This window comes from Centropristis striata, chromosome 10 (genome assembly GCF_030273125.1).
Source record: "Centropristis striata isolate RG_2023a ecotype Rhode Island chromosome 10, C.striata_1.0, whole genome shotgun sequence".
NCBI classification, from domain to species: Eukaryota; Metazoa; Chordata; class Actinopteri; order Perciformes; family Serranidae; genus Centropristis; species Centropristis striata.
Genome location: NC_081526.1, coordinates 11532326 through 11557996, shown reverse-complemented (window position 1 = coordinate 11557996; position 25671 = coordinate 11532326). Strand labels below are relative to the sequence as shown.

At 38.2% G+C, this 25671-nt stretch overlaps 1 protein-coding gene and 1 long non-coding RNA gene across 2 annotated transcripts; one reads left to right on the top strand and one right to left on the bottom strand.

Moving 5' to 3' along the window:
• Nucleotides 1–1274: 1274 nt before the first annotated feature.
• Nucleotides 1275–25132, top strand: LOC131978519 (rho GTPase-activating protein 6-like). Its single transcript, XM_059342179.1, has 13 exons — nucleotides 1275–1421; nucleotides 15278–15437; nucleotides 16264–16335; nucleotides 17156–17418; nucleotides 17588–17783; nucleotides 17993–18048; nucleotides 18148–18298; nucleotides 18424–18572; nucleotides 20181–20360; nucleotides 21619–21716; nucleotides 21869–22131; nucleotides 22962–23033; nucleotides 23118–25132. Exons 1-13 carry the CDS (start codon nucleotides 1275–1277, stop codon nucleotides 23681–23683), a joined length of 2373 nt encoding a protein of 790 aa, XP_059198162.1. The 3' UTR covers nucleotides 23684–25132.
• LOC131978523 (uncharacterized) lies at nucleotides 3612–9427 on the bottom strand. Its single transcript, XR_009394991.1, has 3 exons — nucleotides 9064–9427; nucleotides 7854–7961; nucleotides 3612–4188 (listed from the first exon to the last, which is right to left on the bottom strand). It is a non-coding gene; the product is annotated as an uncharacterized LOC131978523 (long non-coding RNA).
• Nucleotides 25133–25671: the final 539 nt, after the last annotated feature.

The following is a 25671-nucleotide window of genomic DNA, read 5'->3' as shown; positions in this document are numbered from 1 at the left end:
ACTACATGCCGGGTATCTCAACTGCCTTACGGTCAAGAAAAAATGCAGTGTGGTCAAAAGAGGACTGCGGAGTTGGGCAAGGTCTGTTCAATCTTTCTGTCACTATTAGTGTCTTATAAGACTCAACACAAGTGAGAGGCAAATTAGAAGTTCAGATGCTGGAAATCCTTCTAAAGCAGCACCTGCCATACACTGCTATAAAGTATGTTAACATTTGTTTATGATTTTCAACAAGGCACACCGAAAGACCATTACAGACACATATTTTATTATATGATTTTCACACTGTGTGGAAATAAATGAATTACTGTGAAATACTTTAATTAGAAATATGAAACAACAATTTTTTTTTTCTTTTTCAACACTAAGCACTTCAATAGCTCTAGGGTATGGGTATCATCAACAATTTGTATTATTAACTAACATATATTGTTCATATGAATTTCCAAAATTATAATATCATATAACCAGATTACAAAAATCAGCAGCAGTATATATGCAGTAGACTTTGTATCCTAGAAACAATATGCCTTTGATACAATATTAACACTTATGTATTCTATTTATTTATTTATTTTAGTGATGTATTTTTAAAGTATTCTTATTAAATTGTTTAACCACTGTGGCTGGGATATAAAGTGTACAGGCTAAATATGAAAAAGCATACATTGTATTCAGTCTAGTTTGCAATTTCTTGTTTGGAGTATAAAAGGATTATTGATTTTTGAGTAGCTGGGTTTCAATGAATAAATGAATTTATTAAATACTACTGCTGCAGAACTACTACTTGCTTCTAGTGGTTCTTATTTTTTTTTTTACAGTACATGTTTTTTTCATCAAGTGCATGAGTCATATTTGAAGGCTTAAATACCTTTGTGTTTACACTGACTTGCGCGCATAATTTACCTTATTAATTTAACAGCAGGACTAACTCTCGCACGCTGTGCCACACCCACGCATAAATAAAGGGCTTTTGCCCTAAGGTCTCGGTGCATGCTTCATTGTTTATGTTGGTGTTTTGGGGGAAATTAACACACATTTTGTCGCTATTAAAATGATGAAAGGAGGAAGCACTGAGTCAGAGTGTGTGGGAAGTGGAGGGGGGCACCAGGGACTCCAGGCGCGGATTTCATAATACCCAGCATGGTGACGCGCTGTGGGGACCTGCCGCTGCTGTCAGTCTGAGCTGCTCCTTCATTCCGTTTGGACTTGTAGCAAAGATATGCATCTTTATTACCCTCCTTTACAGCACAAGTTGACCATCTAAAGAAGACATGTCCGCTCAAGGATTGTTAAGCAGCGTTTTCTCATGTTCTCTAAGTCCCAAAACTATTTCCAAGCGGAGACTGAGGCAGACCAGGAGCTTGGACCCGGCGTTGATGCGACATTACGGTACCGAAGTTGAAGAGACATCGTATAAGGTCAGTGACCCGGTAGCTTCACGGTGCAGTGAGTGTAGATGTGAGATATGATTGGCTGAAGTGTAACACAGCATTCAAAAACGCTAGCGTTACCAAAAGTGCCTGGAAATGCCAACGCTGAATGCTTCCTAATGTTTGTTGCGGATATATTACATACAGGCAGAATACATGTTTTTTTTTTTTTTTGTTTTTTTTTTTAATTATTTAGATAATGCCGATTATTTTAACGAATGCAATACGTTTTTATATTAAACTGAGGGGCACATCATTTCTGCACACGTTTTAATTAACGAGTTTTTTTCTAATTGCATACAATCCAAGACTTAAAGCTTAAGCTCGAACTCTTTTTGAGCTCAGTGTTGTAGAAAAAATATTGCATCCAGATTCCGGAAGTGGCTGGAATTCCCTAAGGATGATGTAGCCAAGTGTAGGATAATCCGTATTTTCCTTTGATCTTAAACATGTTGAAAACTTTTTTTACTGCACATTTGATGCATGGATTTGCTATTTTATTTCCTCGTAGGACAAAAAAAAATCAAGAGTAAAGTATGTATTCCCACTATTGCGACATCACCACTCAATGACTAGTCTATGACCAACAAACAATTCATGTGTGAGCCATTAATGCACTATGGCTTTGTAGCTGCGTCACTGATCGCCAAAAAGGATTCAACTCGTTCCGTTTTGGTGAAATGATGTAAGCAAAAGCCTGTGCTTGCATCAACTTGCCGATGTTGAAAGAGGTTTGAGTGGAAAAATTTGTCCCATCTGGCAAGTGTCTCAAATATGTTGTCACACACTTAAGGTGGAGTTCTGGAAAAAGTGTGGAAGAGACTTTGTCGATTTAATGATTTCTTGTGCAGTGAAGCTTCCAGCCAAGTACAAACATGACTATATGCTGAAAGTATACCACATTATTATGTCCTCTTATATAATGTCTAATGAGCAAAAATTACACTTCTATGTGCATTTTGTGCAAAAAGCAAGGATAAGAGAGGCAAAAGCAAAACATTTTTTTTCTAGATTTATTCATGTATTTATTAAAAGAAGCTTCAAAGCAGCAGTAGCAGCTTCTGTGAGTCTTTCTATGTGACCAAAGTAAATAAATCATCTTGGTTGTTACTGCACATTCGGGCTTGGACACATGAAAAAAAGATTTCTGTCCATGGTGTTCATTCATCTCCATGAGGAGGTGTTTTACTGTGTCATTTAATTAGCATAAAGAAGAGGGACAGTAGTTATTTAAAATCCATAACAATAACCATTTGCGTCCCTTCTTTTGTTAAAAAAAAATCAATTTCAATTTTATAGTACTTAACAGTGTCACATGTTCATAATTGGAGCCAATCTGTTCTGCTGCTTAAATTGGTCCTCATGGTAACAGTGTTTGTTTAGCTTAATGGAAATGTATTACAGACTTGACATTATAATAGGCTTGTAATGAGTACCAGGTATCTGGTCTCTCTTACAGCCATCAACAAGAACCAAGATCCTACAGCCAGAACCCTTAAAAATGTAATCACAGTAAATCTGAATGAAGCTGATTAATATTAGAGACAGCTCGGTGTCAGAGAGGATATTTAATGTGATTTATGACTTTGGGGAGTACTTGCGTGCTGGCTACAGCAATCTGCTCAGAGAGCTGCACTACAGCCTAGTTTTTGCCAAGCATTGTTAATATGGAAAATGTTAACTCCACTGCAGAAAAAACTCAACCGTATTAGGAAAATATAGCTGTTATTGATATTCTTATAAATCCCTGATTACTTTTACCATTACTTTTTGGACATTTATGCACCGGTACAGCTCTACTACTTTGTTTCTAGAGCTTCAGCAAGATGAACTCCGACCAGCTGAGGTCTGAGGTGTGAGCTCCTTCCTGGAGACTCACATGACCCCGCTGTCAGCTTAAACTGACAGTAAGTAATTGTCTTACTGTATGCAAACTTCAATCCAATTCAGTAATGAAAGTCACATTTTCTGAGTGTGCAAATATCCAACCAGAAGTTCATTCAGGGACAATAGTATCTAAGATACCATTGCAACAACATAAGTGAAGTCAGTCTCACAATGTTCCCCCCTTTGCACATAACACTGCTGTGCCTCCGCCTCATAACAGCCCAAGCTCTGCAAGACTCTGCTTTTATGAGATGTACTATGTCTGGTAAGTCTGTCCAGGCCTCTTGTAAAAAGAAAAAAGTTATGCCATCCAGTGTGTATTTACTGTGTTTCACAAAGTCACATAGGGAACCAGAGGTTATGTACAAATACCTGGTGCCACAGTGTGCTGAGGATGACTCCATTATCAATGGAAATCCATTATTATATTGTGTTTGGTCAAAGTGTATCCTAGTCAAGGTCTGTTGTCTATCCCAGGATATGATCTGTTATATGTCTGTGATGCATATGATTCAAGTGACCAACTGTAATTTATTATAGCATGATCCTGGCATTCAAACACATCCTCTCCCCTTGTTTAAAAAGCAGTGTCAGAGTGGTATTTTTGATCTATGTTACAAGTGACCTTGTACTTTCCATAGGTTGAGTATAACTGTGCTCCATTAGAGGTGTACTCACTCGGGGTCTCAGTGGTCTGAGCTGAGATGGAAAGCAGAGACATCTGGTTTACATGAAGAAAGCTTCAAGTCTTATTTCTCACAGTAGAAGAGCATGACCTGATCCTTGGCTATGGTCCCCCAGGCACATATTTCTTCCCACAGGAGACTGTCCATTTGCATGGCATGGGACTAAACCTGCTGGCTTGAAACTGCAGCACCATCGCATCCAGTTTGTATAAGATAAGAGGAAACATAAACAACAGGTTAGATGTAAAGATAGAAGGTAAATCATTTTACAAGGATAAGCTCCTTGTAAGTCAAAGGGTATTCTCAGCCTTAATTGCGAGATACCTGCACTGAATAACCACACTCAGTTCACATGAGAACACAGCATCTCCATTTCAGTCACAAATTGTTGGCATAACCTACTGTCAAGACGAAGAACAGTCTTGGGTTTAGTTAGTATATAGTAAAGTATCTGTCTTTAATCTTCCCCAGTTCGTATCACTCAACAATGTAACTGGCCATCAAATAAGATCAACATGTTTACTGGAGAACATTGTTTTAGGCGCAAACGTCAATGGAGACGCTGCCTTGTGGGAGAGAAGACAGAACAACAAGCAGTTTAATGAGATCATTATGGATTCTTTTGGTTTGGAAAGGAAAGTTACAGGACCAGACCAGCTTTAAACTGGCTTTTAAAGTCAACATTAACAACATGCACATTAAAGTTAATTGTAGGCATAACCTTAGTAACCTGCAATACTTTTGATCTTCACTGATCTCCTGTGTACATTGGCCGGGCTTATTGCACAACTGAACTGATCTTGAAGTGATTTAGCCACTTTTGAATATCATGACAGCATGCATGACTGCCCCACTGCAAGTCAATTACTGTTTAATATGACAGTCGGATCTTTTCCCTGATCCATTTAAGTGCCTCACATTGGTTACATTCATGTTTAGAAGTCATTTATGCTGATTTTGAGTTTCATTTTGGCCAGTTTATTGGACAAGCTTCTGGATATGAAGACCTTATGAGATATTGGAAAATACTGCCTTATCCCTTATGTAAGAACCTAACTTATTAACCATCATTCAATGTCTTTTTCTTTCAACATGAAATCTTGTCTGTGGAAAATTGTGATTTTGAGAGGACCTGAGGCAGTGTATGATGTAATCTTCATTCATTTTATTAAATGCAGAGCCCTTTAGAAAAATAACTTTGGAAGTCACTCTAGAAAGCCAGATCAGATATGCAAGTATAAAGTATATCTCAGTCCACTCAAGTTCTCTTAGTAAATTGCAGGAACATATAAAACCTTTAGAGGGAGCCATTCGTTGTTCTGTTCTAGTAATGTAGTGACCAAATTAGGTAACTGATCACTGGGACAAAGATTAAGAGTTAACAGTAGATAGTATCTAAGGGTGTGTGCACTCATCCTGTATCAAGCAAAAGTCTTACTTAGAATTGTGGGTTTTATAACATGCACATGACTATCCTGCCACATCCAGTATAGGTCCAGTATTAAAAAATTAAGTTTTGTTGAGCACTGGCTTGTGGCCACATACTTCAAATGGCATTTAAATCATATTCTCATTCCCTTTATGTCAGGCTGCAGGAGACTGAATTTATAGTTCTGTGGCAGATGAAAAGATTGTGGTGCATTTTTTTACATTTACGTACCATGACAGCTTTTCTATGAGCATCAACATCACTTTATAAAACTGATAGCTCTGGTCCTTGATTGGTCCCACTCCTCGTTTGAAGCAATTGTAAAATATTCTATAAATACGGCACATCTGTGACATTAGTATTACTGCCACACAAATTGTTTCAAAATGTCAGATTGAGTTGTGAATTCTGATTTACTGGATGGGCTGAGTGTGGAAAGAGATGGCAGGATAGGAGAAGAAGTTTAAAAATAAATAAGACACGCTAAAATCTGAGTCTTTCAGCAAGCTTTTTACTGCATCTTTGTGTCTGCTAACTTTTGCTCAATAACTACATTGGCAGAAGAATGATTATTTATTGGCAAAAAATTATTGTGTTTTTTGATGCTGTGTGTTTATTTTATGAAACATTGTCAGGTAAATGCAGTAACCATGGTTTACAGGGTATGACATGCCTCACAAAATCACTATAAACTGTGTTCTCTTGGGGCTTTTTGCTTTACTTAACCATACAGCTATAAGTGTACATTCAAATTGTGAATGCTAGTAAACAAAGTTGAAATACAAACGTTTGCCATATTAATTAAATTTCAAACTGAAAAACCATGATGTGTCTTATGTATCCTTGAATATATTGGTGGAATAATTTGATGAAGCTGAGACAGAAAAGACTGAGAGTAATGTACTGATGAAGTGTTCAGAAGTAATGCCATCTGCATTCCTCTGAGCACCACGGAGAAGAGACGGCCTGCAGGGAAAAGAGCTTGGAGGAAGCTGGAAACTTCTCTCTGTAACGATGCCATTTGAATCTCTTTGTTAAATGCAAGAGGAAGCGTATTTCAATTAAAATCCAGCTTCTTTTAGGCACATTTTAGATTTGGACACTCAAAGTTTATAAAGATGCTAGAACAAATATTTTTGACTGTAGGGACTTGCCAAAAAATCTATTCTCTCTCAGCGTGCGCTCAAGAATTGTACTCCAGTACCACAGAGTGGCACTGGAAAGAATTTAGACCATCATGAGACACTAAAGCTTTCAATTGAAGCCCAAGTTAGTGAACTCATCATTGCAGCTAGGGAAAAGAATAACTGATGAACAAAAAAATTGGACATGTAGAATTTGATTGCTGTTTCAAGTACTAATTGTGAGGCAATCCAATTGTAGTCGACAGAATGACTTTAAACTCATTTGCTGGCTGATGCAGCTGCTGGTTTGCTTGTAATATAATATAATATGATATCAGGACCCAGGTATCACCTGCCCCAGCTGCTGTGCAAGAAGATTTTAATGTGCTTTTGATTTGATCTTGTTTATTCAGACTAATAGAATAACAAATATGATAAAGAATATCTATTTAATTTAGATTTTTTTTTTGTCTTGTTAAATTCATGATCTGTATCTACCGTGCATTAAGACCATGTTTACTCATTATTTGGTACATGTGGACTGAAGATTAATGTTTGATTAGTCACCACACAATGATCATTATCTATCTGTGTTTACATGTCTAGAACACTTAGCTACTAATACATCAGGTTATAGTTGAAATTCTTCATAACTTCATTATTATTATTTTTTTATAAGTATGACCATAAGACACTGTGCAGCCAAAAGAGCTCTTAAAGTGGATGAGGATTTATCCACCCTTTTTTTGGTTTTGTTTGTTTATTGCGGACATGCAGCTTCCTGTTTATCAGCACCCTGCATTGCATTAACAACCTCATTCCAGCATGCCAGGAGGTAAAAGCCACTCAAAGCTACTGCATAATTGAACAGAAAATTGTCTTCATTCTCACCCCGCACATAATTTAGAGAACATCCATATGCAAGACATTTGATTCATAAAATCTAAGGTTTTTAGGCAGATACAGGCATTCTGTTAGCTTTTCAGCTCTTGGTTGTATGTTGTGGCGCTGATAGCTCTTGGTTGTATGTTGTGGCGCTGATAGCTTTCTCTTCTGGTGGGCTTGGTCTTCAGAGTATGACGTGTTTCACTCTGTCTCTATTATGAAAAGTAATAATGTCTGCTGTGGAAAAGGTCAATTTTCTCCACCCAGCTACAACCTGAGCAGAGGTCTTAGTAACCCAAATCACTCAAAAACACCTGTTTATGGTGCAGGGCCTTTATTTCTGGATTATTTGAGACTAATCAATATTTCAGTGAGAGTTAAAAAAAAAAAAAGATAACCACATACATACCATGTACCAGAGATGACACGCTGGTTAACATTGATGATGTCCAGGACATTCACATGTCCATTTGGCAGTACTATACTTCACCTCCACATGTTTCCATCCAGGAAGAACCTAAACAAAAAAGAAAAAGAAAAAAAAAAAAATATATATATATATATTGCTAGCTGAGCAAACATTAACACAATAAATCATTTACTCACCTGAACCTCTGTGAAGGTCATTGAATGCAGATACATATTTTGAAGGGGAATTTCTCCCGTTTATGTGGGTAAATGTTTTATGGGCATGTCGATTGGGGGACTTAATTGGGTGAGGCTGACATCCAACCACAACACTAATTTCACCTTTACTTCATCATGCGGAGGCAGTGCTTGCTTTCTACTAAAATATAATTGAGGCATACTGCCTGGAGAATTTATATCTATCTTGAATGGTTTTTGATGGAGGCACCCCTCATTGGAATTTGTGGTCCCTGGACAAAATGTTGTTGTTGGATTGGGTTAGGCCAAATTCAATTTGCATTTGTAACTGAAATTGATCTTCATTACATTTCACCCACTTCATTTATGTGTAGACGTCTATTATGTTAAGCCAAGGTATGGGAAATGATTAAGTATTAGTCTGTATTATGAATTTGGATTTTTTTTTTTGTTTGTGTGCTCTGGTTTGACAGATATATTACAAACAGAATAAGAAGTGGAAATTTGGTGCAAACAGGCGGTCAGAATGGAAGGGTTTTTTTGTTTTAGGTGTGAAACTGTGGCAACATAACACATCCCTCCTCTGTCAAGAAACATTTCCAGGGATGATTCAAAGTCCTAAAGTGCCATCAGTGGGGAGGGTTGTGCTAGCAGCTTTATCCCTTCCTCCTCTCGGAGGCTGGGCACATGGATGGGGGCTCAGAAAATCAATGGCTGCAGTTCTCCACCTGAGCATGAACCCAGCTACATATACGTATGCAGATACAGATAAAGTTATACAGAACCATCTGCAATACGCAAACTATTGCCAATTTATCAGCTAGGTGGAATTAAGCTCTATAAAGTATGCAAAACTTGAAAAATGAGTTAGGTGGTTATTTAACAGGGTGATGATGTGTTCTTTACTGCAGTCTACAGTCTGTGTTAAATAGGTTGGACACCTGACCAGTTGTGAGACTAGCGAACCAGTTCTCCCAAATAACATCAACAAAACAATATAATTCCTCACTTACCTCTAATGGTGTCTAGTAATGCAGAAGCCAGTTTTATGTTATCAGGTTTTTAGAGGAGATTTCTGCCACCACTGCCAACAGTAATAATGGAGGCGAGGATTAATCTGTGTACACCTGTACTACACACGTCAAATAACTAGCTAACATTGCTACCTACAAGCTAAATAACTTTACATTAATCGAGATGATGACAAACATCCAATAAAATTTAACGTTAACGTAAGCTAGACAAACTTAACAAATCTAACATCTTCGGTATTTTCCCTTTTGGTTTCTTTGTCTATTATGGCTTACTTTCACAACTGTGGTAGCCTACTGTAAAATACGGAGTAGTAGCGTTAATCTCGTACAGTTTGTTTGTTTTTGTCTTTACTACATTAACGCATCATTAACGTTACCTCTATAATTCGCGCGTTTGACTTCTCCATGGCAACAGTGGCTCCCTCAGGCTCATGGGTATTGTAGTATTTATATTCCAATCGCTTGGAAAAAAAATTTCGCAAACTGGGAATAGTTTAAAGAGCCACCCACTAATCGGTAACTGATTTAAACACTCTTTAACCCATAAAAACCCAGATCCAGTTATCCTAAAAGGATGTGTTCTATAAATGGACCACATAGAACACATTTCATTAAAAAAAAATACTACCCCTAAATGTCAAAGATCTGTGATGTGACATATACGTTACAATGGGCGTTTATGGTAGCCTATTTATTTTTATAATATTTCTTATTTAAAAAATTGTGCTGTTTAACAATAAATTATTTTTCTGATTAGTTTTTAAGTAACAAAATAATAAATTAATAATAAATAAAAACAAATAACCATTTGCCTTTTTGTTTGCATCTCCATAACATATATCAAAATTGTGACTTTAATTTGTTCAGGAAATATGGTCAGAACGAGTTAAATGCAATACAGGACACCCTATTAATAGATTAGAATTGTTAAATGGGTTTAAACTTAGCCTCTTAACAAAAAATAAGCATTTTTTTCCACATTTCTGTTTCCAGTGCACCCACATTTTGGAGAAGTCACTTCTTGTCAATGTCCCATGACCACCACACCAGGGTGATGAGTATGTGTCACATAGGGATTCAATGAGTTAAGGTGAAGCATAAAGCTGAATATGAGAGACTCTAGAAGATCTAAAGTGTTTGTTACACGGGTGTCACCATGGGTTCTTATGGGTTGAGGCACCGTTATCACAGCTTTGTGCTTCTCCCGATTTATTGATTGACCCAAACGTGGACATGATGACTTCACCTACATATAAGATTGTCCTGTTTACTCCATGTGTTTACCTCTTCATCAATGGAGTTTCTTTTGTTAACTTAGCGCTGAGACTGACCCGTCCCGTCAACCCCTCCCAACCCATTAATCAGCGCTAATGTTATTCACTGGGACTGCGTCTGTCACAGTGATGTAATTCAGTCGCTGAACTTGTTCCTCTTTTAACTGCACGTTGTCTGGATGCAGGCTGCGGCTTGGAGATTGTATATATGCGAGTCTGAAGTCACATGGCGTCGGTAAATTTGGCGTTAAGTGGTGGTCTACAAGTTTAGAGGGTGTCTTCTATCAGTGGCGACCCGAGTCGAGTTTGTAATGGGGGATCCCCGTCTCCGGCGAAGCATCACATCATCTCTTGTGAGTAGCTGCTGTTTTTTTATTTGTCTCAGCAACAGTCAATGGACAATGGATTTGTAGTTTGCCTGAAGATTCCAAGTATTACAAATAGTTTAGCAAAGTGTAGGGAATAGTTAAAAAGAAAAAAAAAGTAAATTAAACGTAATGCAGCACGTGAACAAATATCCTTCCTTATTTTCATTGATTCATGTCAGATGAAGGCTAATTTTATTGAAACCCCTCCCTCATGAGCTCATCTGTTACATAAACTGAGCTTTTCTGTGTTTCTGCACATTGCTCATGCATCTCCACTTCTTCCCACTCCTCATTCACAGTATGTGTCAGCCCCAATTGGTCTATATTAGTAATACAGTTTCTTTATTAGTTCAGTTCTCAAAGGACTATGTATCAATGCTTTGGAAATAGTTGAATGGCAATATTCTGAAAGCAAAATTAAGAAATAGCAGATCCTCGAACCCTTCCAGTGTGAGGTGTTCTCAGTACAAAAGAGCACATTTATGCATTTACTTTAATAAGAATAACAGGATATGAGTAATTGAATGAGTTTTTGTGTTAGTGCTGTTGGTTTCAAGGGCACTAATTCTATTTTGGTTTTGTCAGCTCTGTTGCACATATAGGCCTAGTTGTACAAAAAAAGAGAAAACTATGGGTCAAATGTCTGCAATCGACTGCAGTTTTTAAACAGAATTGATTCAGAATTTACAGTGTATGGACTCTTATAGAAAACTCTTCCCGCTATGCTTCCATTCAGCGGCTTCCTGAGTGCTGAGGAATATTCATCACTTTTCTGGATCTAGTTCAAGTGCGGTTGATTAGTGTAATCTCAGTTTTCAATCTCAGCTATATTGTATGTACTACCTTCCACGTTTCCTCTCATTGTATTGCAGGGAGAGTTGTGTTCCAGCAAGACCTTGAATTCAAGTTATGGTACTGCACAGTCAAGGAAAGTGTTCCTTGGTGTTTATTCTGGTACATGAGAGGGTTGAGACAGATTATTAGTTGATACATTTGAAAAGGCGTGGGTATTTTATCATTTGTAACTGTATGATGAATGCAAACAAAGGAACATTACTGTTAAATCAGAAGGCTCATGATGTAGAGAGGCAGCTGGGACAAATCTGGTATTTTCATTTTAAGGTTATAAAGTACCAGCTTCATCTGGGACCGTTGTAATCGTGAGCTCACTGTGAATCATGCAGCTCTGACAATGACTGCTTTTGTAACAACTAGGAGCAGCCATTTGGGTCTGACCTCTTTCAGTGTAACAAATGAAGAAAAAATAAAGGTTGTGTAAGTTGAAGCCATCAAAAGTCAAAGTTTATTATTTGAAGTAATTGCATAGAACCATGATAAGAAGAGGATGTGTGAGTTTAACTACTGTACTTAAATGATTGCATACAAACGTCATGTTTTGACATGACGCACTCAACCCTGTTATTATGGACTAGCTAAAGGGGCAATACAGTAAAATGCACACAATACTTTGAATTCCACACAAGAAAGTATAGTGGCTATATTTCATTCGAAAACGTCACTTCACTGACATCGAGAAACTGTGGGAAAGCAGCTCACCCATCATCAGATAGGGAGAAAGTCTCCACTCCCATACAGTCACACAAGAGGAATGTCTGGATAAAAAGGCTAGATAACTGCAAATGTGACTGTATTTTGCAGACACACTTGTCACTGAATTTTACAGGATTGCAACACAAAGAGCAGCATCCAGTGAACACTGTTCTTGGCTGTAGATGGTGCTTATGCTTGCTTTTGTCTCTGGACCATTTGTTGCTATGCTTAAATGATGTAACTGAGGCAAGAAAGGGATAACAGAATACAGTTGTGACAGATTTATGGTGTGTATGCCCTATCTGAGAGGCCTTTGTTGATTTCTGAAACAGTCTCAGTTTGTTAAAAATCCATAATAAGAGAAACAGAAATAGTTTCAGATGGCCAAACTGTTATAAAAACATATAAATAAAAAGAGAGGATGCAGAATGTTGCATTTATAATTATGAGAGCTGTTATTTGTCCATGAAAGGACAACAGATGGTATACTGTTTTATTTCCAATTATCATAACATTTTCTCATGTTGCTCTGAGCTGCAGTGATGGATTAAGAGTGTCAACACCGTCAGGACTCCAGTCGGGAATGAAAAAATCTTTGTGCAATTAAATTGCAGCATCAGTCATTATGTACAAAGAATTAAGTGAGATAAACTATCTCACAGTTGTGAGAAAACACTGTTTTAAAACCTAAGTGGAAATGGAAAGCCTGGAACATTAAATTGAACTATAGAATATTTATTTTCACTTTGCTTTATTATATGGTTAGTTCCTGTTTATCTGAGTGGTCACTGGTCAGACTTTAATAGAATCCCCTGAAGTGAACCTGCTCTGGAGCAGATTAGGCGTGCAGCATTATTAATATAGAAAGAGACTTGGATGCAGCATAGAAGGTGGGGCATCACATTCATTCCTAAGTTGCTCAGTGGTGCATGATGCAAAATAAGTTTGACTTTAAGATATACATTAGCTGGATCCTTCGCATCTTTGTAGGGCCACTTTAGCCCTCACTCACATCAGCGACAGTTTGTCATGCCTAAAATAAATAATCAGTAAAATAACTGATTTAAGCTATTAATGAATTTTACAACGCTTCGGACAAAATTATTTCAATAAGGTCTATTTAAATGTACCTCAAACAAAAATGATCTGCTGTTTTTCAGACACCCCTTCACAATGTAAGTCTCGGCTGTCAGTTGAAGCCCTTCAGTTGATTAGAATTTAAAATAAAACTGCAATTTTCAACTGGCTATGTGTCACTGCAATGTGGTCAATATTTGCAGATGAGCGGTGCCGGTCAACCCCAAGAGCTCCCCCTGCTCACCTGCTGGCCAAAGTCCACCAGATGCCGTGTGACAGGGAGAGGGAGACTGAGAGCTGTTTGTAGAGTACTGCCCACACTGCAGTTTCTCTTTAACTGCACTGGAAAGTGGCCGTATTGTATATTCTAGGGCCAGCAACAACAAATAATTAACTTAACTTAAACTTGTATATAATTTGTAATTCAATGTATCTGCTGCTAAGTCATGCTTTTTTGCAGTTATGTTCGGCTGGGCAGTTCATCAAAAATTAATCAAAACCGAGATTCAGAACCCAAAACCAATGTAATCCTGCCCATGGTGACTATTTCGTCCAAGAAAACTCAAACACCGAGCCAATTGAGCAACTCGAGCAGCTTGTACCCTTGGACATCGTTTGGACACATTTTGGCTTTAGGGAAGACGACCCCAAACAAAAATAAATCAAATGTAAACACAGTAGCAAAAAAATGCAAGTAATTTATTTGCTACTGTTTTAGAGAACTTTAATTCCACTTTAAAACTAAAATGTAACCTTTTCATTTCAAGCAAAATATTCAGTAAATAATTACAAAGTAGTTCATCTGTTTCTTTAATTTCTTTAAATCACAAAGATATACACTCTGTCATTAGGAAACATATCCAAGCTTTAACAGTTACAGTAGAGACCATGTCAGTGAACTATGAGGGCAAAAACAAAATAATCCTTAATTATCATAATCGAGGTAAAATTAATTGAATTAATTAATCGATATATTGCTTTGAGGTCATATTGCCCGGCCCTAAGTTAAGGCATTATTTTCTTGTCCTGATGTTAGACACTAGTAGCCTTTTGATCTATCTACCTTCCCAGCGTACAGGCCAGTGGCTGCTGCCTTGATGTGCATATTTACACTGTACTTTGTCATACTGTATGCGTACTAGAAAATAGTATACTTCTGTAGCAGCCCTAATTCTAATTTAATGGGAGTGAGCCACTTTAGTGTAATCCTTATCCTGATAATGAGTGACTAAGCCTCTTTGGACATGGCTCATATGATTGGCTTGACCGTACTGGATCAAAGCACTGTAATCTCCAGCATGGAGATGCTCAAAGGTTGAGGATTTCAGATCAGATTATTTGCCCTGTCATTACTGCGGCACTAAATCTTCAGATCGGCTCATCTATGGCAATGTTTACCAATGAAGTGTTTTTATGGATTTCTTTTTATTTAGACTGATGATAAATTATTCATAAATCAGTGGAGTGTGTGCCCAAAGTATATGCAGTGTCAGGCACTTTATTGAGTGGAGCAGGGACAGAATTAAGATGAGGTGTTTCACATTTAAGAGCTTTTGGTAAAAATGAGTTTGTGTTACTTATAAGCATGTTTTGTTACTTAATAATCAGTGAGAAAGTGAAAAAACTTGCCCAATTCTGGGACGCAGAATGCCTGCCAGACATTACGTTAATACCATGTAGACATGTCTGAAAACAAAGTGTCTTCAAAGTGTTAGCTGTCAGTTTTTGTCATGGGAGACAACAGATGATTAATGCTGTCAGGGCTTTCAGCTGCCAAGTGAAGCAAATGTATTTGTCAGTTCTTTTGAACTGGGGATCTGTAGAGGACGTTTGGTCAGGAACTTAGAAGGTGACAGCAGCATTAAATGTATCTGATGTGTTGCATAAATACCTATATGTTTTTGTGTGTGTGTGTTTCCTCAGGGTGACATCACGTGGAACAGCGTGTCAGGACGCAGTGTTGGCTTGAAGCCTGTCCCTCTGCAAAGCCTCTCAGAGTTGGAAAGGGTTCGTCTACAGGACGTGGCCTTCAGGAGATTGCTTCGGGATCGCGACCTGGGTTGCAACCTCACCATCCCTAAATGTATTAAAACACATGCACACACACGCACACACACACACACACACACACACACACACACAGATAGGCACACGCTTGCACTAATAGTCCCTCCCTTATTCACCGTGTTGCTATGCTGTCCCAGGCAGAAGCATGTCGCAGCCTGTTTTATGAAATGCAACAAAATGACAAAGTGCTTTTCTTTGTGTGAGGGTGTCATGCTTATGACATTGCTTTTTTTTCAGGCAGACAGGTGTGGCATTTCTGAGAACAATACTCATTATATTGAGAAATTCCCTGATTACCAATATGGCGGCCAATATAGTGATCTTTTTGAGCTAGAACGAAAATAGACCTTTTCCAAAAGGATTGTGTATGTATTTTGCATCAATATGACTGTGCAAAGGTACTCTGAATGCTGCGATCTTAAACAAATAAAGACTATAACATTTTTTTAACATAATCATATCTTATAAATACATTGTTTTGCAATACAAATCAATTTTAGGAATGAAAACAATGGAGAAATAAACATGAAATAAATGGATAAATGAACATCAGTACTGCATGTTCAGTGTCAGTCAATTGCGGACCATTTAAAAAAATATATATATAAACTTAAATAAATAGCTAACTGCATTTATAAACATTTATAAAAAATAAATTAAAATAAAAGCATTGTTTTCTACATGCTCTGTAAAAAAAAAAAAAAGTCTGGGTCTTTTGTTACATAATAATAAATGTTTGAAATGTATAATGTCATTGTGTAACCATTTGTGAAATGAGCCTAAGAATATCAATATTAACCTGTGTGTGTTTCTTTCTGTGTGTCACCTCTTCCTCTTTTCAGATGGCCAAAAGTACAAGAAGTCACTTAGGCGGAAGTTTGATTCATTATCGAAAGAGAAAAGTAAAGACAAAGGTAATGTGGGACATACTGAATACACTCCTTACTGTAGCAGTGCTGTCCCTTGCAATCTGTCTTTAGAAAGGAATTTCTAACACACTCAGTTGTATTATTGTTAGTCCTTCCAAACCAGTGAAGATAAACAGTTCTTTTTTAGGTCTGTGGGACAGCCACAGAGTTCCCCTCCACTTTCTAGCCTAGTCACCCTCTGACACTTAAAAAGATACTCTTTGATTCTTTTGGCTGTAGCAGTATAGACTTACTGGAGCAGACATTCTCAGCTGTTTATACCCATGAAGCACTGAGTGATCAGAATCTACTGTATGGTAAAGAAGTCTCAGAGGGAGCTGTGATCTTCAACCCGCTTCGCCGCCCCACCCGCTTCAGCAATCTGGCAGCAAAGTGATGTTCCCTGTCAGCCAGGCAGTCGAGGGAAATAACAAAAACAATTTTAAGTGGTGGCTCATTCATTACAGCCTATCCTCAGGCATGGCCGGCCCCCTCTTTCCTCTTCTCCCCTTTTGTTTACAAAGGCACTTCACAAAGTATGTGCTCCCTGACTCTGAATATTGAGTGTGCAGTGCAGAACACTGTTCTAGGCAATTCTCTTGTCATATTTATTTTGAGCAGCATTTATTTAAAAGATCAAGTTTGAACAAATACAGCAACAAGGCACTTTCAGGGCACTTTGTACAGAAAATATAAGCTCAGAGGCTCTCATATATAATATCCTGGCATGACTGACATCGTGAATCCCATTCATCATCTCCCCCAGTAGACTTGGAGCCAACAACATGAACTTTAAGTCCTCCTGTCTTACCCTTCCCCCTAACAGAGACTATGCCCCAGGCGTTTGGCATACCGCTGTCGCAGGTCATATCCAACGACCGCACACACAAGCAGCGGCACGACGCCCCGCGGGAGGAGCACAGTGACCCCAGTGAATTAATGCTATCCTTCCTACATCTAAACTCAAACTTCAAAAGGGGCAACAAGGAGCTCTCCAGCAGCAACTCGTCCCTCAGCTCCACTTCTGAGACCCCCAATGAATCACCCCTGCTCAGCACACCAGACGCAGCCCCACGGACACACAGGAGGGTAGGCTTTTCTGTCGATAAACCTGACGCACTGTTGCAGAAAGACAGGAAATCTGACTAGATTTTTCTTGGCATATGTGACCTTTTCAGATATTCACACAGTGGGAAGCCATTAAATGACTTCTCCGCATTTTTTCAAAACAGTCACTTCACGGTTGTCTGCTTGACAGGGTGGAGTATCTGTGGATTGCATCACTGATCTTGATGATAACCAGTCCCGGCTCTTAGAGGCCCTTCATCTCTCTCTGCCTGTGGAGGCAGCTGGCAACAGGAAGAAGCGACATGACAAAAAGCTCAGCCTTAACCCGATTTACAGGCAGGTGCCCAGGGTAGTGGATCTCTGCTGCCAGCACCTGGAAAAATACGGTACACACTGCTACCAAAGTTAAAAAGTAATATCAGAATAGCGCAAATATTGTAATGTAGTAATGTTCAGCTCATCTATGTGGAAATGTATGAGTCAGTATGTGTGCTGTTTCATCATAATCCTGTGAGTCAAATAATTGTAATGTCTTTGAGGTTGAATATTAGCCACAATATTGGCACTGACAGAGCATTTTCATCTTCTCTCAAAGGTCTACAGACAGTTGGAATTTTCCGTGTTGGGAGTTCCAAGAAGAGAATTCGACAGGTACAATGCCAGCTGGTTAACTCACATTTGCATTTAAATAAGTTTAATCAACTATGAGCAACATTTGTGCTATAATAATTGTTGCAATATTTCATCCAGCTTCGCAAGGAGTTCGACCTGGGATGGGAGGTGCATTTGGACGAAGAGCACAGTGACCACGTTATAGCTGCGTTACTGAAAGAGTTCCTCAGAGACATGCCTGACCCCCTGCTGACGAGAGAGCTCTACACAGCCTTCATCAACACAATGTGTGAGTGAGACACACACGTATTACACACGATGAAAAAAATCCTGCTTGTGGTTAGGGTGGTTTGTAAGACTTTAAGCCGTGTGGTGTTTTAATTGACGTCAATGTGCTGCCCTTTTTTTCTGCAGTGCTGGATTATTCAGACCAAGAGAGCGCCATCCAGCTGCTGATATTTCTGCTTCCTTCCTGTAACAGCGACACGCTGCAGCGCCTCCTCTGCTTGTTGTCCACAGTGGCTGCACATGCTGAAGACAGCCTGGACAATGATGGACGAGAGGTAAAGAAACCACACATGCCCTGCTTCGTGGCAGTGTAAACACAGGTGCAAACACCAGCTCTGTTGAAACACATTTTGACACTTGTTGATTCCCCCAGCAAGTAGAAAAATATGTTGCAGGGAAGTGAGTGATCGCTGAAAAACGTAAATAAACTGTTTACAAGTTTAATGTGATTGTGATGAATCCCAGCAGGGATCTGATGGCAGTAAGACAGATGTTTGTTACACCTGCAGCCTCTAATTTGGAGAAAGTGATGTGGCACGGCACAGTGCATTATCCACAATGATCCATTGTGGACATCTTAATTAAATGATGCACAACCAACACCAACCACACTTCACCAACGCTACACTTCCTCATACATCATGCTGTTCCAACATCATTTATTTCCCCACTTTATGTGTTGTAAACAAGTAAGTAAATTGTGGCACAGTGGGAAACAGTTCCTCTCAGTACAGTACAAAAACAGTATGTTTTTCCTTCTCCAGGAAGCAAGCCTTGGCCCTTTTGTTTTAATAATCATCTTGTCATATTAATCTTATTTATTTTTGACTACTAATCGAATAGAGATATATTGTTTCCCAAGGATGTGGAAGCAGTTTATTCTTTGCTTCAGTCCTGCAGCATACATACTGTAACAGTGATCAAGAGGTCTGCTTGGTCCCTTTGAACAAAGGAAGGCAGTGCCAGCCTTATTGATGGTGGCAGGGCTGTGGTAGGTGCACATTCCAGGGTGCCAAGGAGTGTCCGGCTACAATAAAAGACCCTTAATACCATAATTACTTTGTGCGTGCAAGAGTTTTCATTCTTGTGTGTGAGGACATGGGCAGATTAAAAGAAAATCAGGAGTAATTTAGCTCCATTGTTCAAGTTCATATAAATCATTTCAGTCGAGGAAACATTTCCAGGGGTCAAATATGGGTAATGTATGGAAGCCCATATCTGCAAGTAAAAGAAAAAAATAAGACGGGAACTTAGCTTTGTGATGAAATAAGATCCTGTGAGATTCTAAACCTTTCTCAAAATAATGACTAAGTATTGCATGTACATTTTCATATTTGAGAGGTTGAAAGCAGCATTTTCTGCTATTTTTGCACAGAAAATTCCTTTGACGATTATCAAAATAGTTTTTTTTTCTGTCGATTGTATACTTAATGCAGCTCTAAATGAGTTAGTATTTCAAAATACTTAAAAGCTTTCTCAAGGGATACTAACGCATTACTTTGAGACAATTTCTCATTATGTTGTGACACTAAGTCATTATTTTGAATTAGGTAAGCCCTTATTTTGAGAAAGTTTCCCATTATAATGAGGATCTTTATTTTTTCATCTCATTGGCAGAAATGGGCTTCCATAATATTCACATATAATAATGGTTGTGATGTAAGAGGTTTGCGAATAAAGCTGTCACAACAGATTTAACCTGAAGATTATTGGTTAAAGATGCAAGAAATCTGAATGAACAAATAATATTTTTCATGTAAAACGGTTGCTGGATGTTTTTTGCACATTACTGTAGCTGAAGAACTGTTGTCCACCATGCCAAAATAGGTTTATATTCAATACACTGTCCAGAGAAATACATTCTGTACTCTTTTTTTGTTTAGATCACAGGAAACAAGATGACATCACTCAATTTAGCAACAATCTTTGGACCCAACCTCTTACACAAGACGAAAAACGCAGACAAAGAGTTTGCAGTGCAGAGTTTTGCCCGTGCAGAGGAGAGCACAGCCATCATCAGTGTGGTCCAGAGGATGATCAATACATATGATACACTATTTATGGTAAGCCATCTTCACAGCAAAACGAAATGCAATTTAACATTAAAGACAGCCATGGGCTTAATCAAATAATCTCCAGGTCTTAGTCAGGTCTTCTTAAGTTTAATAGAGCGGAGCCACCTAATGAAATGTAAACATTAGCTTTAAAGCTTCCGAGAAGCTTTTACAGTCACCTATAAAAGAAAATAGTGTCACAGTAAACCAGAATATCATGCAATTCGTTTTTCTCTCTTGAACCTTGTGAAATTCAAATTTAGTAAATATTCTGTTTAATACATGGCAAATGAGAAGCTTCACTGGAGAGGCTAATAAGTGTCATTCTGGCCTCTGTTTTGTTTATAGACACCATTGGGATCAGAGACAAGACCCTCATTTGCATTCTGTTTTCTGCTTTTCACATGAAACTTAAGTGCAGATGGAGTTAATTGGAGTATCAGAAAATTATCTGTTAAGGAAGCCAGAGGGCAAAACACAGCCTATCAGCTCTGCATCATTAGTTCTACGATCACTACTGCAGTTAATTATTTTTGCCTTATAGCATATAAACAACATGTTGTATGTGTAGCTTTTTGCATTATAGGCACTATGTAAATACCCGCAACATAAAATTGTTGGTGTAAAACAACAATTAACTGAATGGGGTAAAGCTAAAGGAAATGCTCTGGCGATAATGTTGTTATTTGTATGCACTACAGATGCATTGTATAAACTTCTCTATGATTAATATGGAGAATACTCTATGCGTATGTTTGGTTAATTTCAAGGGGACATATTATGCTCTTTTTCAGGTTCATACTTGGATTTTGAGTTTCTACAAACATGTTCACATGATTTCATTAATAAAAACATTATTTTTCTCATACAGTCCGTCTGAATATACCTGTATTCATCCTCTTTCGGAAACGCTCTGTTTTAGCACCTGTCTCTTTAAGGCTTCCTCCTGAAAAAGCCCAATCTGCTCTGATTGGTCAGTGTCTCCGGGTCTTCTGCATCTGCACTTTTTGTGCCTTTGAACTGTAATTGCAGCCGAATGCACCCTGTGTGAATTTCTCCTTTGATTGAGCATTTTGATACCCGCACAGTAGTTAAACAGCACCCAGACCTGCGTTATAATTTAAAAATAATACATGATTTTCTCACTTTTTTAAATATAGAAGCTTTAAGGAACAGCGGAATCTATGCAATGCTACAAAGAATGTGCTTTTACAAATATAAACTCTTTGTTATGAGCTTCAGTTAATCTGTGTGTTCATTGTCCCAGGTCCCTGCTGACCTGCAGAATGAGGTGCTGATGAGTGTGCAAGAAACTGACCCTGATGTTGTGGATTACTTACTGCGAAGAAAGGCCTCCCAGTACTCGTGAGTTTCCACCTTTTGTTTTATTTCTGTGTGTTGAGACTGTGCTGTCCCTCTTCCCAAGCCTCCAAATGTTCAAAATGAAAAATACATCATACCCCCCGGTGATATTTACTGGATCTATAAACTTTAGTGTGTGTTCTTTGTTCTTGCAGTGAGCCTGGCCTTCTTAGAACAGAGGAGTCCTTCTCTCTGACTGAAAGATGCTCCTCCAATGACTCCATCAAAGCATCCAGTGGAGAGGTGTCTCCCTATGACAACAACTCTCCTGTCCTGTCAGATCGACTGACGTTTAAATTCCCAGAGGACAGCAGTCTCTTCTCAGAAAGGAACCCCAGACTTTCAGGACAGTACAAACTCAGCGGCCGCTCTAAAGACGGATCTGGCAGCACTTCCCCGACACTCTCTATGGATAAAGGTGGACCAAACTCATTGAAACGTATATTTTAGTATCTTAAAGTATCATTTAGGAAATAGTTTGACATTTTGGGAATACTTTTCATTTTCTTGCTGACATTTAGTTGAGAAGATTGATACCACTCTCATGTCAGTATGGTAGCTGGATCCAGCAGCTGGTTAGCTTTCAGCTTCCAATCTTTATGTTAAGCTAAGCTAACTGACTGCTGGCCCTAGCGCCATTTTTATCCTACAGTCATGTAAAGGTTAAAGTTAAGAGACGTATTATTTTGAAAGTCAATATTAAATAAATAAATAATTACATAAATAAATAAATTACTATTCCTATGGAATACATCCTGAAATAAATAATGATAATAATAATAATAATAATAATAATAATAATAATAATAAATAAGTCAACATTGTTCAATAAATTAAAACATAAATAAATAAAGTTTTCATTTAAAAAATATTTTAGATTTTCAAAAGATTATTATTTATTTCAGGTGATTATTATTATTTATTTATTTATTATTGACGTAAATTACATTTTATTCAACCAAATCAAAATAAGCTATTTTCTTTTTATATTGAAAAGTTTTTGTTTTGTTTAACACTAAACACTACTTTCATTTATTTATTTATTTACTACTGACTTAAATTGCAACTTATACAACCAAATCAAAGTAAGTAATTCTCTTTTTATATCTAATAGTTTTTATTTAAGAGAAGATTACTTTTCTGGACTTTTTTTAAATTTTTTTATTTATTAAATTAATATTGCCTAAATGGTATTTTATGCAATTAAACTAAAGTAAGTCATTCTCTTGTTGCTGTTGTTCCCGTTAGAGGCCTCCGCTGATTTCTGGGATACCTGGCATGAACTGTTCAACAAAGAGTTTACTGGCCACCACACCACTGGTAATAAAATCCTCTGTACATGTTGCTGCAGATGGTGTTGAGATATGTAATGAATGCCGGATGCTAATGAACGGTTTCTCCCAGGCTCCCTCGGAGACGTGTCGGAATGTGAGTCGTTTGGCTCTTCAGAGGGTCTGAGCAGTCACCAAGGTAACAACAAGCTGCCCGTCAGACCAGCGCAAACCTCATTGGGCGTGCTGGATATCAGGCCACACCCCCCAGTGACTCGCAGCAGCAGTGGTCCTCATGACCAGAGAGGACAGAGACAACCTCAATCATCATTACATCAGGGACTGAGCGGCCAATCAGGAGCCCTCAGCTCGGACAACTTAGCAGGAAGGACAGGACACCCTGCATGTTCATTACTTAAGGTGAGGACAGATGGTTTGTCCCCCCTTGATTACTCGGGACAGCTGAGGGAGACGCATATTTCTTATTCCACGCCCTCCCTCTTCACAAATCAGCCTGACCCCCGTGCACCACAGCCAGCCCAGCACAGCTCTGCCCCCCAGACTGTAGATACAGCAGACGCCTCTGGGCCCGGACAGGAGAAGGGCTCTGCTACACCAAACTGGCAGACGGAGAGGTGGCATATATGGCATATACTGTCAAAAGAAAATGCAGACGCCCTGCCTGAGACCTTGGTGTGATGCACCCTTTGTGTGTTGAACTATACTGAAGACAACTTAAAGAGAAAGGGGCCATCTCCAGTCACTAAAAAAGCTTCTCTTTCCGTATATATGCAGTATTAGTTATTGATGAACTCATGGAACTTAACACTAACATCTTAGATGTGTCATCATTTTTGCAGAGGAGTTTAACTGTACAGATATTAATAATATTGTGTATTTAAACATTATATAAAATGTAATTTTGTACAGTCTTTTTTGTAGATTATTTTAATTTGTTGTAGTCGTTGAAACAGTATTTGAAAAACTAATTAGACTTGAATGATATTAATTCTTAATTTGAAGCCATGAATGTTTTTTTTAATGCCGAATGTAAAGATATATATTTTGTGTTGTATTATTGCTATAATGTGTAGTACTGTAGCTTCTAATACCACCCATGTAATGTCACCCAATACATACTTTGAATATTCATCTTTGCACCTTTAGGGTGGATCTGCTTAAGTGACTTTAAAACACATTGAGATTCATTTATACAGAATTTGTTGTCGCCATTATTTGTAATTGTAAACCATTTTTAGCATTATGTAATGACCTATATTATAGATTTTTTTTCTATACTCTTTATAAAAATGACCGCAGCTTACCACTTGAAATATATCAGGCCTGTCACTAATGTAGAAAGGGAATGTTAAAGTAGAACTAACCTGACCCTTTCCCCTAGGAGTTCATTAAGGACTCAGTATCAAATTAAAATGAAATGGTTCCTTAATTATAGTGGACAGAACAGGTTCTTCTCTCTGGTGTCTGAACTGTAGTCTAGAGGACAATGAAACCATTACCTGAACTGGCCACTAGAGGGAATCATAAGACCAGGAAAAGGTTTTCCTGCCTCCTCAAACTGTAATCCTTGTTCATTGTGGGTATACGGAGGTTTTTTTAATGACTCATTATGCATTGAACAGCTATTAGTTCAGTTAAATTCCTATTAGACACCTTTTCCTACCGTGATAGGGGTAGTGGTGATTCCATGTGTTGTGGAAGATGGCTTTTTATGTTTGTAAAGCTCTAATTTTACACTCTTATCTTCTATTGCTACCATTGAAGAGAACATTTTCTCTGATCAACTCTTGCTTTATGTGAATGAAAGTAAGAGATTTGCACTGAGACAATAACCGTAACATTAACCACTAAATAAACTTTCAAAGTACTGGAATCGCAAGAAGTGCCCAGAATAAGTATGCAATTATACAGAAAATGGCTAACCATTGAAGTCTGGTACCGATCACAGATAGTACTAAAAATCTGGCAATGCATATTTGAGGATAGGACAGTAGTTGCCTTAAAGTTTTGTAAATGATTGAGATTACAGAAATCGTGTCATTTAATGGATTGTGTTATAAATTAGTATTTTAAAGTGAGTTATCTTATTGTGTTTTGACAGTAAATGTCCTCGCCCTGATAATAAACTCTTCCCTTGTTGAGCAAAGCCTGGGGATTTCCTCAACACCAAGATTAGTGGTTAAACTTTCTAGGCCATATCTGTCTCTGCAGCTGTGTGAGCCAAGCTGCATTTGGCCACCACACAATCCCATTCTGACGAGACCAAAGAGACAGAACAGGATGTCTGGATGTGTTTTACAGCAGTTTGCCTACACTTTTGCATCTGCACCGCAAATGTAGAAACTGCCTTAACACTATTCCATTCAACACCCTAACTACAACCAGGCCATGCATTGGAAAGAAAAAAACAACCTCAAGATGATTTTTATTTATTTATTTTCTTCATTTGTGACCTGCCTTCCCCAAAGCAAGCAATCAAGATCAAATATTTAATTTCATCTTATCTCTGCAGCACTGATGGATGTAAGTTGATCCTTTGGCAGAGGGCTACAACTGTTCCCAACAGGGGGTCCATCCTGTCTGAGTCCGCTCACTGGCATCAGGAGCAGCTGCAGGGAGGACAGAGGAAGGTCACAACCCAAATGAGGCTGGATGTCCAGAAACAA